We start from the raw sequence: 13296 nt of genomic DNA, 5'->3' as shown, positions 1-13296 counted from the left end.
TGATGCATATAGTTCGCCTTTTCATGTGAGTCGGCACCCTCCAAAGTCGTCATATGCTGCAAAAACCATCTCCCAGTTAAAAAAAGTCCCCCCTTCAAACTAAAATACGCCTACCAGCATGCCCAGGACGGTATCAATTCATGTCCATCCTATCGCCCTGGGGTGCCCGCAAAATCTGGCCAAGATTCCGGGTACCTCGCTCCACGGCCTCGGCGTTCCTGCCCGCAGCCTCAAACTCCTCCAATTCCTTTTTGGCTCTCTTGGCGTTTGCCTCGAGTGTTTTCTTATCCCTCTTTGTCGACTTGTGCATGGCATTGACGGCCTGGGCGAGGGGGAATAGCACGTCCTGGAGACATGCCCGTAGGGCCTGGTTGTCATTGCGGAGCTGTGCCAGTGCGAGATCTTGTTTCTTGAGAAAAGTTGTGTGTGCCTCCAGTTCCATGGCAAAGTTGTAGGAATTACTAACCTGCTCTCCAACAGCACGCTCAATGTTATCTAGTCTCTGTGTCTGGGCGAGGAGTTGACCGCCTTGGTCTTCAAGTTGAGTAGAATGTTTGCCCGAGAGAACGCCTAGCTTCTTGACCTTATGCAGAGCTCGTCTAAGGTCCTTTGTGGAAATTCGCTTCCCGCTGTTGGAAGTGGAGGAGGACGACGAGTAAGGGCTCGGGGACCTGTTGGACAAGGAGTTGACGTCTTGATGGACCAAGTTGGCCGACTCCGTCTTCTTCGTCAGCTGTTCGACAGACTTGGCGACGCCACCGATCCTCGATGCCTTCTCGGGTCCGACACTGGGTATGCCTTGGAAATGATGACTGGCAGACGCTGCAGCCTCTGACTCCTCGTTCTGACTGGTAACGACCCGTGGCGGCTTTGGGGGCTGGAAAGACGCTAGCGGCGGCAGAGCCTTCCTGGGACTGGTGATTACAGCTTCTGCAGCAGACGAAGCCTGTCGGGGAGATTGGCCGGAGGACTGAATATCCTCATCTTCGGGATCGTCTATCAGGGTGATGGCCATGTCAAATGAAGAACCCCTCTGTTGCTGCTTAGTTTGTGCCAGAGCAACCTCATCCGAGTCATTTTCTGACTCGGATTCCGGGTCCTTGGAGGAACCCTTCAGATTTGGCGGCACTCTGGCAGACTTCTTCTCGGAGTGTGGCAACGTCGGATCGCAGCATTTGGTCGCATCCCAGCCAGAAATCTCGAGTTTGGTGACGATGTCCTGCGGCAGACTGGCATTGTTAATGAGTCGGATCGACTCCATCATTGGCGCCGAAGGCGGCCGTTGCCTGTACTGGGTTTCCTTCCAGTCCTTCATGAAATCGCCGTATACTTTCTGCTCGCTGAGTGCTTTTGGCTTCTTATTTTCCGAGTCCCAGAGTACCTTGGAGATATGGGTGTTGACGGCCTCGTTACAGGCCGGATACCTGCTGTAAGCGGGATTCTTGTGTCGTTTAGCCCACTTCCTCCAGCCAGTGATCGATTGACCAGTGTATGGCTTGTCCTTCATGATGTCGGGCTTCAAGGAAGTCGCCAATTCCTTCTGAGCAAGCCTCTCTGCTATAAGGCGCTGCATTGAAGCTGTAGTCACCTGCGGCAGGTTGTTGTCTTTGACACTCTTGAGTAAAGGTTGGTTTGGCTTGACTGTCAATTGGCCAACAGACGTAAGTCGAGAGGGGCCAGTCATCTGCGGTGTTCCTCTTTCAGTGGGTTTCAATAGAGAAATCGTCTGCATTCGACCAGCTTCGACGAAGGAGGGTGAAGGCGGGGAAGGCGAATGTCGTACACCCAGAGGAGGTACTGTAATTGTTGTCTGGGGCGTCCTAGGCGTCACAGGCTTGACTTGGCTTTGCTGTGAGGTTATACCTGCGGACATTGATGTAATCGTATTGAGGTGCGGAAGATGATTAGGAGAAGGACCGTTTGCAGAACCCAAAGTCTGGGAAGGGGCAGGAGGAATTTGACTAGGGGCTGTGGAAGAAGGAGCGGTTCCTGGCCGATCCTGCCTTCTGAAGCCTTGTGGGTAAGACCAATTTCGAAACATAGCAATTGGGAGCTTCCTCTTGCGGAGCGGGAAGGAGTTGGGTAGGCTTCTGGAGAAGCTTCAACCTGCTGGTAATTTGCAGTAACTCGAGTCTTGGTGTCAGAGAAGCCAAGTATGGCCGAGGGAAGTTGTAAATCGCGAGTAACTAGGGCGTAATTTTTGTGCTTCCACGGAAATTATGCTTCTGGTGTAGAGGGCAAATATTCGAGCTTCAAGGAAGGGTATTAATGCGAACGGCCAGATACTAACCCTCGACCTAATGAATGTTCTGGTGTGGATGGGTCAGAGTTGGCGAGCTCGCAAGAACGACGTTGTATCTACATGTCGTTTCCGCCAGAACCTTCAGATGTATTCGGAAGGAGCTATTGTCAACTACCTGCCTAATTCGCAGTTGACAGATTTTCTCTCCTCATCACCAACTTCCTTTAGGTTGTCGCATTGTGAGAGGTAATGGGTAGAATGAGAGTAACCAGTGGCGTTGAGAAGAGGTGCGATGGAGAACTTAACCACGAAGCAATACTACTGCCAGATCAACGAGCGAGGAGAGAGTTGAGTGAATACTCGAACAAGGACGGGCCTCCATGAGAAATGAGCAATCAGAGGCCTCGATGGTCAAGATTGCGATTTCTGAACAAAGAAAAAATGAAGTATTCACTAACGCAAGCAGGACTCTTTGGCTTCATTCAACATCTGTTCCACTCAACAAACAAGTATTAGAAGAGTGACTATACGCCTTCACCATGGCTAACATTGAACAGAATGCAAGGTTGAACGACGGATCCACATAGTACAGAAACAAGACTCACCGGTGTCTGCTTCCTAGAGTTCTGCATCTGGAGAAGTGATATCCATCGTTCTCCCCGATTCCCCTTGGTCTGACTTACTCCCGCTCACCAACAACCGACGTCCCATGTTGCTCTTGGGCAGTTTCGACCAAAAGCCAATTACTGGGCAAAAAAAAAAAAAGACCAGATAGTCAGACGTGCCGTGATTGCTCAGGCTCTCGAGTGTGGACATGGACCACATGTTCTATCACCCGCCTGCCACACCCTCGACCCTCTAATTATAACCATTCCCAACCGCGTTCGTAACTACATGCAACCACGCCCACCAGAGATTTCGTGATCCTATCCGATCTATCAGATTCCAGATTTCCGCTACTGCCGCCCTTCATACTTGAACCAGCCGCCTGGTTACGGCTAGCATCTTACCGATTAGACTGGCAGTTCAAGAAAAGCAATACTATTCATTGAAAAGTGACAGATCCCTGGTATCAACGGAGCTACCCAGAGATTGTCACCGCTAGTCGTAGCGTAGTCGATGGGCTGTGTAAAACACCCCGATCCTCCTCGAGCTTAGAGGCTCAAAGCGTCCTGCATCTTGGTGATATTTCACGGCACTTGTCGCACTCGAAGAAGAAATATACTGACTCCGGAATTTGCCGTCGCCACCCAACTGTGAGTTTGAGCTCAAGTATAGGTGTCGCGATACTTGGCATGAACTTAGGGAAGCCCAAACCCAGTGGCCCCTAGAAAGGATCATGATATCATAGTCAGAAAGGTGGCGCACTCCCACAGCGTACTGGTACTTTCAAAGTGTCTCTGCCAGCCATCTATCAATGTAAATCTCGGCCCGGCAGAGCTGAGTAGGTGTGGCTTGAGTTTTTCGATGAACCCGCGATTTGCATCGTGAGAGGGAGGGGGAATTCAGAAAAAAAAGCAAGCAAGTAGCCCTTCAACACCAGTGGACGCCAAGCCCTAGCAGTTTGAAATTTCATGATCGAAATCGCGATGCCACTGCTACTAAACCATCAACGATGCCACCACGAAATAAAAGGTCAAGCATGAGGAAGCCCGCCGCTTGTGCAATTCTCGTCGTCAAGGAGAAGGCTATCGATCATCCCCTGGTAACCTCAGAAACCTCTTTTTCTTTTTCCTTCAATTTCCATCATGCTTGGAAAAAGAGCGTCGGCCTGGGCGTTCGACACCACGGAAACTCCCGCCCTCTACTTTGGCGTCTGCATAGGTTTGCTGGCACTCACCTCTGCAAAAGCCGTCCAGCAGAGTTTCATAATCTATTCGAGGACAAACTCGTTGAAGAATATCTACGCTTGGATGTCAGTCACATATATACCTATGGTCCAAACCAGTACCGCGGTTCAGGAGGGGGTAATTCAGGGACATTGACACAAACTCCAGGGTATGGATTCTCCTCTTCGCCAACGCCACCCAGGCGATTATAGTCTGGTTACTTTTCCGCGGTGACATCTCAATAAAGTAAGCAAAAAGGCCAAACGTCCCCAACTCACTCTTCACCCAGACTGTTTTGCTAAAATGCTGTACTCAACTTTCAGCATCGGCTTCATGATTGCGGACGCCATCAGCTGGGTTCTCCAAACCCAACTGGCCCCCCAGATTCTCGCCAACAGACTCGGTCTCCTCATGCACAACAAGCAACGAGTCAAGTACATGAAGATAGGTCTGGTTGTCTTCATCGGCATCTTCAACCTCGCATACATCGCCCTGTGGATCGTCTTTACAATAAACCCCTCTCAGCTGGCGGTAGTGATCAACAGATACTTGTCGCGGCTGGACATAGTCATCGATCTGCTAGTCAACGTTGTGCTCGATGCGACTTTTCTCATAATCATCAAGCGTGAGCTCATTGCCGGCGGCCTAGTCAAATATCGGCTTTTGTTCAATTGCGGTGTGGCGGCTGTGTGCCTTTCGATATCTTTGGATGTAAGTTGTTTGCGACACAAACGCGGTCTCCAAGTAAACATACGTAACATGGGGCTGACTTTCTCTCTCTCCTCTTTTCTCGAAAAGGTTGTCATGATGATCCTCATGTCTGCACCAAATTCCTATCATTACACCTGCACCCATCCGGTTGCCTACAGCGTCAGGCTCATAATCGAGATGCTGATGGCAGATTTGATTGCAGTGATCGCGCGAACCCCGCATGAGATGAGGGATCTTTGAGTAACGTAGTTAGTATGATCTAGCGCTTCGGATTGCCGCCGGAACCGCCACCTACAGATGGGTCATGCTTAGTTCTGAGACAATCAAATACCTTCTTCCCCAATCATTGCACTCACCTCCCTCCCTGCAACAAGTGAAATGCTTTGAAAGAATTCGCCGAGGTTGACAGAACAATACTCAAAGGAAGACAAGCTTGGAGACGTAGCGTGTCCGTCTGAACAGCCACATTCCTTTACAATCCCTCCACTCCTAGGACAACGTAACCGAGGACCAAAGTGTATATTGAAATGATTTTTGAATTGTTGGGTTTGGGGGAATTTTTAACTACTTACGACTTGGGGCATCATAAGCTATACATCCACACAACACGCGGGCCTCCCGTACGATGCTATGCCTGCCGCCGGTTTGAAATAAAAAGACGGCCAAGACGAAGACAATCGGAACATCCTCTGTGGCGCCCTTTGAAAATCCGAGCAGAAACAACAAGTCCCATCTTTTCCCCTGCCTGCTGCTCACTCCTCCACAACTGCCGACGACAGGGGAAGCTGCGTTTTCTTGTTTTTGGCGGAGGACCACTCAGTCTTTCCATACACCTCCCTCTCATATCCAGCTGGCCTCCGGCCATCGTTTGCACGCTCTATTGCTCTTGAAGATCTTCTTCCTTTTGGACCTCTTGTAATCTTTTAGGAATGGGGTAATCGTAAATCTTTGCCTCATCAGTCTTTCCTGCAGCCGCCCGTCCACATCGACAGTTGGCAGCTTCGAGCCTTATCCACCGACTTTGCGTTGCGGCAGTGGCTCTTCGGATCATCTCGCGTCTCCCTCATAAGCTCTGAGCTGGGGCGGTCAGAGGTCACTATACTCTTGACACGATCCTCACAGCGGGATGAGGGGCCCGGCTCGGTCATCGATGAAATCTCCGGTAGGGCTCTTAGCTAGCACCACCGTTGACAGGGGCGGCACCTTGTTGCTGAGCAAGAGCCAGTTGGGCAGCCTGGGCATTCTCGGTTGCCTTTTGCATGACGCCCTGCAGGGCGGCTTGGTCCTCGGCGGTGAGATGTGACGCAAGGGACTGGTAGAATTGAGGTTGCTCCTCCTCCATCTCTGCTCGGGGGTTAGCATTTGTTCATACAAGACGGCATAGCCTGGAACTTACTCATCAAAGTCGCACTGAAAAGTTGGTAGGGGTCCACCTTGTCCAGGGGAGACTCGAGCAAAACGCTGTCTTCTCCAAGGTCGTCCTCAGACTCAATATCATCAACGCCACGGCTGAACTTTTGAGCCTCCTCGTTCAAGAACTCAAGGTACGCGGTGCTCTCATCGCGACCTTCATTGGTCTCCTCCTCCTCAGGCTCGTCCTCGACGTTCCAGTTAGCCTCGTCCTCAGCCCACTCATCCTCTTCGCCATAGTCATAGGTGCCGGCGTCGAGGTGGTAGTCGTCACGGAGTGCCTCCTCGCGGTTCTTCATAGCGGCAGGCAGCGTCTTGAACAGCTCGGTGACGCCCTGCAGCAAGCGAGGCCATCCAACGGCAATGCTCTGAGGGACCTGGTCCGCCTTGAGGCTGAGCAGAGCCGCAATCGCGACGATGCACAGCTTCTTGTCGTGTACCCGGGTGAAGTTGGACATGCTGCCGAACCACAAGCTGAAGAATCGGTTGGTCCAGCCCTTGGTCTCGAGGATGTGGAGAGTGAGGATAGGGTTGTAGTGAATGGAGTTGATGACCAGCTCCATGAGGTGGATCTTGTAAGCCTTGACCTTGACATCCTGAGCAGTGAGGACAGTCATGGCGAACTCGATGAAACGCAAAACGTAGTTGTCGATGTTGCCGCGAAGGTTCAGCATCATAGCCTCAGCCAACTTGCAAGCACAGATTCTGTCGACGCCTCCAACCTTGTTATCGTTGAACATATCGGAAATCATGGAGAAGAGAGCCTCAATGTACTCGGGCTTCTGCACCAGCTGGCCAGCTCCGTACTGGACAAAGTTGTCCAGGGCGGGCAGCATATCCTCCAGGTAAAGCTCGGCGCCAGCCTTGAAAGTGGCGTGGATGAGCTCGAAGGCCTGCCACATGGTGGGGGAGATGCCCTTGGCAGCAAATGTGCAGCTGTCAATGATCTCAAAGACTTCGTTGTACAGGTCGTACAGCTTGTTCTCAAGAGTAACTTGGATGACAGGCATGAGGACGGCCTCGATGTGGAGCAGAACATCGGGAGTGCTCTCGAGGGTGAGAATGAGAGTGCCGATGGTCTGAAGAACGCCGAGGGCAGTGATGCTCTTCTCGTCAAGGTAGTCGCCAAACTCATCCTCACCATTGTCCTTGTTCTTGTCCAGAACCTCACGGACGATGCGGAGGTAGGTATCTCTCAGCTGCTCGCTCAGGGCAACGGCAAAAGGTGTCAGCTCAGTGGCAAAGACCTCAACGAAATCCTCCATGACGTTGGCAAGGGCATCGATATCGGCCTCGTTGGCGAGCTTAAGCAGCTGCTGCATGATGGTAGGGATGCTCTGCTGCATGCTGGTACGAATGATGTCGTGTCTGATGAGAGGCTGCAGGGCAAGCGCGGCAGTGACACGCACGGGCAGCGCGACGTCTGCCATACAGTCGAGGATGTGGCGGTATATAGTAAGGAGGTTGTTCTGGTCCTGGAAGTTGAGCTGCTCGAACTTCTCGATCGTGTCGCAAGCCCGCGCGCGCAGGTATCCCTGCTGGCTCGTGAATTCGGGGAAAACGTAGCGGACGAGGAAGTACTCGACTTGGTCGGCGATGGGGCTCTTCTTGCCCAGGATGACCGGCGCCAACGTGCCAATCATTCTCAGGGCACCCTCCTTGGCGATGTGGTTCTTCTTGTCCTCCGGCGCCTGCTCGTACTCGTTGACCACGGCGTTGACAAACTTGAGGATCTCAAAGGTCTGCTTTCTTCGGTTCTTCGTTAGGCCGACGAGGAAGTTGGTAGCCGCAACATCGGGGGCCGAGGCCTCTTCGTAGAAATTGAGCTTTCTGTGAAGATATTCATCGGGCTCGTCCTCGAACTTCTCGATATCCTCCTCGGACAGGCAAAGGACGGGGAACACAAAGTGCATCACCAGGTTCTGCAGGTGAGGCTTCAGGTGGTTCCACATCTCCTTGGGGCGTACCGACTCGTCGAGGAAAACCAAAGTGTATGACAGGCAGGGTCTGCTGAGCCAGGCCGTCTTTGCAACCCATTTCTCGATCTCGGCCAAGTAGTGCTTAAGAATCTCGGGCGCAATCGTGGCGGAGAACTCCTTGGCAAAACGAACAGCGTCCTCGTCCTTCGTGTTGGTGACGGATTGGGGGTTGCCGTGTCTATTGCAGCGTTAGCCAGCCCTCGAAATGCTAAAAGGACTGTAGGCCGATGTTTACCTGATGAACAGTCTGTTCAAGTTGAAGTACGCCCACTTCTTAGCCTTCCACCAGTGGTGTTTTTCACGCTCGTATGAATCGTCGGCCATGGCGCTGGCAGGAATAGCCTTTGAAACGGTCTGGAGGAAAACGGTGCACCAGCCAAAGTTGGTTTGCTGGGCGCGAAGGAAAGCAGAGAGTTCGAGCTAGGACGGTGTCAGCCAAAACGTTACAAAGCCAGGCACAACAAGAGGAGGATTTTGTAAATACCCAGGTTGCGTGCTTGTAAGCCTTGAGGGCCAAGTGAAGCATCTCGCCAGCTTCATCGCTCTCTTGCGCGATGAGCTCGTTGCAGATGGCCAAGAGTCTGGGGAAGCTGGCCTCGATAATCTTGTCGAAATGGACTCTGTTATCGCCGTCCGAAGACTTGAATCGGTAGGCGCGGCAGATGGCGAGAAGACATTGAAGACCAGCCAAAACGGAGGCGGCATCGTTCGTGTTCAGGAGCTGCATAGTGTAGTCCATGAAGTTGGGCCACTTCTCGGGGAAATCGAAATGCAGAATACGCTGGAGGACGGGGATCAACTGTTGCCGGACCAGCCCCTGAGAGGCGGCCATGATGGGCAACAGACGGTCGCGGAAGCGCGCCTTCTCATCTTCGGCGATTTGTGTGTCATTCGGGTTGTGGTCCGACTTTTCCCATCCGCGATTTACGCGGTTCTTGATATAGATAACGGCTAAGAGGAGGAACCGTTTAGTATGTGTGCTTGGCTAGGTGAAGCCATACGAGAGCAAGGCAGAGTAGGGGGGCAACGAGGTTCGGAAGGAGCCGTCCACGTACTTGATAGTCGCACACTGTTGTCTTGCTCGTTCTGAAGGACCTCGAGGAGAACGTCCATAAACCCCGGGTGCTCTTCGATCTAAGTGGCAGGAGAAAATATGTCAGCCGGCAAATCCAACATCAAGGGTGAGTCCGCGACTATGCCCCGTGGGACCGGACCCGATGCCGGGCAGCTGGAGCGGGCAGCAGGCCCGTGAGGGTGCGAAGACGTGTTGGCGGTAGGTATGCATCTCGTCCATGTTGTATACGTCTGTATATGTGCGTGCGGTGCGATGTAGTGCGGATCGTCCCTGGCGCAGTCGTAGAGGGGCCATTCGTGGGGGAGGGGGCGGGATCTCTCAGGACACGAGAAGGGGCCAGCAGGAAGCGAGAGCGGGAAAGGAGGACGGGTGGGAAAGGCAAAAAGAGAGAAGTTCTCGTGTTCATACCTGCTTCAGCTGAATCTCAGCCCGCCGTCTCGTGTCGGCATCGGGGTCCAAACTGGCCGCGAGCAGGCCTCGAATCGCCGTGGTGTCCATCTTGGGTGAATTGACGGGGTGATGTCGAGGCGAAGGCGGGATAGGAATTGAGAGGAAGGAAAGCGGTGCGGGTGGTGAAGACAAAATTTTGGGCGGGTCGACTGTGTTGCCTCGAAATGGCGGGGCATGCCACGGCGACGGCGGTACGGCGTGTGTGGGCGTAAGGTACTGGGAGTGGATGTGTGCGTGCGTGTGTGCGGGTGTGGGCGTCGCTGCGTCAAGGTATGTACCAGGCTGCGTAGGTAGACTGCGTGTGCGCTCGCTGGGCTGGGCTGGGCTGGCCTTGCTGTTGCTGCGTGCGAATAAAGGCCAAGTCAGGTCAAGGAGAAACCACGGGGAAGTCAAAAACGCAAGGGTCGACGGTCTGAGGTGAGTGCTGAATGACTGAAAGGACGGTAAGGAAAGTTGGCTGAGATGTGTGTGGTAGGGAGGGGGGGGGGGGTTAAGTGAAGGGTCTAGTAGGAAAAGGGAAAAGGAAGGGGACAGGAACCAAAGTCAAGAGGTACACCGGGTAGGCTAGGCTGGGTACCTCGTGTCGCAACGGGATTCCGGGGCATGGCGAGGTACTGCTGGGTGCTTCCAAGCAGGTTCCATCAGGTACTGCTAAGGCATTGACTGAGCTTACCTGTTCAGGCCTGACGTGTAGCGGGTTGTTTTTGGTGCACAAGGCGTCGGATGGCTCCTAAGTTCTGGGCAGCGGCGGGCTACCTTATTGAACTAACGTAAGACGGGCAGGGGAAGAGGACTCGGGTGAGCTTGCAGCTGGTTGTCTGTCTCTGACTTTTTTTTTTTTTGGCTTTCTGTCTGTTCGTCTGCCTGTCTTCTGTCTTGGGAAGGAAGAAATGTCTGTGTGCGTGTGCGTGTGTGTGTCTGATGTACGTGTCTGATGAGACGGCGCGGCTTCGAAGGTACAAGTCCACGGCGATGTAAACGGTCGAGATGATTGGCTGCCGGCGAGTTTCTCCAGCTCTGAAAGATCACAACAATGGACAATGCCTCCTGTACTGCATACGGAAAGTGTCTCCAACTTTGTCATGAGGAAGTTATGTTGATGCCTGTTTACGAGAAAAGAAGAGTGAGAGCGAGACGTGAAGAGTTTTGTTTGACATTGCCAGGTTTCCTGCCTGATGCTGTCCATCTTTCTGGGCTACGTCCCAAAAAAGCAATACTGACCCTTTATTTTCTTTCGCCTTGTTGATGGCGGATGTCAGACGGCAGTGACAGACAGTCCCGGCTAGGCTGGATTGCGGTGGACCGTAAACCTCTATTCTAATGGTTGCGACGGATTCAGGATTCCAACCTCAGGCCTCTGAGTGCGCAATGCGCTACTCCTTTCTCTATAGTTGACGCAGAGGGGCACTTCGCATTGTGTTACAACGCTACCGTCTACACATGAACCGACAATTGAAGAAAATGGCATCTGCTCATGCTCTTATCACGACGAGAGACGCTTGGGTGGGTGAGAGTATGGCCCATCATCCCAAGACGAAGAAACGCCGTGTCACGATACTGCGTACGTGCTGTTGCTTGTTTTGGCTGTCCACTTCCGCTTTCGAGTAAGATCCATGGGATGCAACCGCGTCTCAGGGAGATAGGGAGCGGCAGGAAAAGGTGTGTGTCTGTGTGGGAATATCGTCCTTTACAAGTCCAAGCAAACAGGGGACTGGCTGCTAACACGAAATCCATAGAATTGGTTGATGCTACATTGCACTTCCCTCCTTCCCACCCACCTTATTCGTGCTGGGCTTTAATTGATTGTGTAAGGATTCATACCTTGGAGTCCCATCTGCAGAATGTTTGCTTCCTTCTTGATTGTTGCAACTGGATCTGCCAAGTAGAGGTAAAACATCTTACTATGTGGTCCCCACGAGAGCAGAGAAATGGAAGTAGCAGTCTAGGAGTGCATTCCGTATATTATGCCCCTCAAACTACCCCATTACCTAAGCTGCCTTACGGAGCAGACGGGCGAACAATGTTTTTTTTTCTGTCGGCAGAAAAGGCAGCAAAGGCCAAAATGCAAGCAAACGCAAAAGTGCGCCGTCCACCGCCTCCACCCGCCCTGAAAGCGGTATGGCATCAGGGCAGCCCGAGGCGTCAACACCACGTTTTGATTGGCTTATCTCGGCCCCGGCCATTATCGGGGTCCCCACTACTCCCAGAGTTACCCCCCTGCACCTTCTGTTTTTTCTCCTTCACCGCCCGTCCCACCGTGCCTGTCGTGCCTGTCAACCCAAAGGGTAGGTCGTCGCCTTCCAGACCCCTCTTCATCCCTTCCCCCTCCCCCTCCATCCCATCCACCTCATCGTTCCTGCCAACCCGACTTCAAGTTTCTACTAAAGGTACCTTTACCGTTAAGATCGCGGATAGTATAGAGCGCTCCTACTATATCGTATTTCCAAGTTTCCGCTACAAACTTCCTCAAAACATGATGTATGATGAGCATTTATCTGCAAATTTTCAAACCCGATTAACAGAGAAAATTTTCAGGGGCCGTTCTTGACCCCTCCATTTCGATCCCCGTACGGACTGGCTTGGTCACCCCGTCCTCGGTGTGGACCGAGTTCCCACTTCGCCGGAGCGCAATCGCCGGGCAAAGCTCCACATATCGAAAAAACCTACGGGACACTTCACCTTGCCCGTTTTCTCATGATCGCTCGAGTCACTTCCGTATTCAGAGAGCCCCTATCTACTCAATTTGATTTTTTTCAAGGCCTTTGTCTCGTTGCCCCTACACACTGCGCGTACGAGAACTAATGGAGAATGTCGTGTGGTTTATCCGCGTCAACCGCGTCTAAGTTGTAGCAGTTAGAAATAAAGGTCACGATCCCGTCTTTTTTGGCATACGCCCCGCAAAAACGCCGGAGTCTGGGGGTGCTAGTCTGTCTCTATGAACTCTCAACATCAAAGGTCTATTACATCCCTCATGCACTTCAGCAATAATACTCTCCATTCTGATGGCCTGACAACTACTCGGCTTTTTCGTTAATAAAGCCTTGTATCTGGGATACAAGCCCTTTTGTTCACCCCTGTTCTGGTCTCTGGTACTCTTATACTGCTCTAGACCTTGGGCAAGACAATAATAAGTCATTCACGGAGCGACAGTTCCCCATGTCGCTGAGTTCCTAAGCTGTTGCCCGCAAGATCTGGTGTCGATTTGTAAGGTCACAAATTCGAAGGAAATCCCCATTGAACCCCTTTCCTTCAAGCCTCCAATAACAAGGTTCATCGCAGCAGCTTTCAAACTTCCAACACCAAGACTCCTACGTACGATGCCAGAGCATCCTTCTTCATCCATCCCATCTTCGTTAAGCATCAATCGTTACCCTCGAAAGTCATAACCGATGGTCCCCCCCTTCTCGATCATGCCAGATCCGAGAGCATACTATCCTCAGCAGCAGCAGGAAGCCCAACAACTTCCCCAGAGCAATCTCTGCGCCTACCTTATGTTCCTATTACGAGCCGAATACCTCAGGTGCCAGATACTCTATTTCGCATACCTGAGCCTTGATGTGACCAGACTTGAAGCATCAGTGAGTGAGAAACTGGCTCTCC

The 13296-nt window shown here is 52.3% G+C and overlaps 4 protein-coding genes across 4 annotated transcripts; 2 read left to right on the top strand and 2 right to left on the bottom strand.

Annotated features, from left to right (window-relative positions):
• Positions 1–133: 133 nt before the first annotated feature.
• Positions 134–1684, bottom strand: CLUP02_14812 (uncharacterized protein; the record flags this gene model as incomplete). Its single annotated transcript, XM_049293738.1, has 1 exon — positions 134–1684. One exon carries the CDS (start codon positions 1682–1684, stop codon positions 134–136), a length of 1551 nt encoding a protein of 516 aa, XP_049150884.1.
• A 2306-nt stretch (positions 1685–3990) lies between these two features.
• On the top strand, positions 3991–5022 carry CLUP02_14811 (uncharacterized protein; the record flags this gene model as incomplete). Its single annotated transcript, XM_049293737.1, has 4 exons — positions 3991–4157; positions 4240–4317; positions 4395–4782; positions 4870–5022. The coding sequence occupies 4 exons, from the start codon at positions 3991–3993 to the stop codon at positions 5020–5022; spliced, it is 786 nt and encodes a 261-aa protein (XP_049150883.1).
• A 931-nt stretch (positions 5023–5953) lies between these two features.
• Positions 5954–10780, bottom strand: CLUP02_14810 (importin-beta domain-containing protein; the record flags this gene model as incomplete). Its single annotated transcript, XM_049293736.1, has 8 exons — positions 5954–6126; positions 6179–8349; positions 8407–8591; positions 8656–9122; positions 9227–9305; positions 9655–10036; positions 10624–10691; positions 10757–10780. The coding sequence occupies 8 exons, from the start codon at positions 10778–10780 to the stop codon at positions 5954–5956; spliced, it is 3549 nt and encodes a 1182-aa protein (XP_049150882.1).
• Positions 10781–10948: 168 nt separating this feature from the next.
• On the top strand, positions 10949–11495 carry CLUP02_14809 (uncharacterized protein; the record flags this gene model as incomplete). Its single annotated transcript, XM_049293735.1, has 5 exons — positions 10949–11000; positions 11036–11057; positions 11155–11257; positions 11332–11355; positions 11433–11495. 5 exons carry the CDS (start codon positions 10949–10951, stop codon positions 11493–11495), a joined length of 264 nt encoding a protein of 87 aa, XP_049150881.1.
• Between the last annotated feature and the right edge of the window lie 1801 nt (positions 11496–13296).

Source organism: Colletotrichum lupini, chromosome 8 (assembly GCF_023278565.1).
Source record: "Colletotrichum lupini chromosome 8, complete sequence".
NCBI lineage: Eukaryota > Fungi > Ascomycota > Sordariomycetes > Glomerellales > Glomerellaceae > Colletotrichum > Colletotrichum lupini.
Note: the sequence above shows the minus strand (reverse complement) of the source record. Positions and strands in the feature narration are given on the sequence as shown.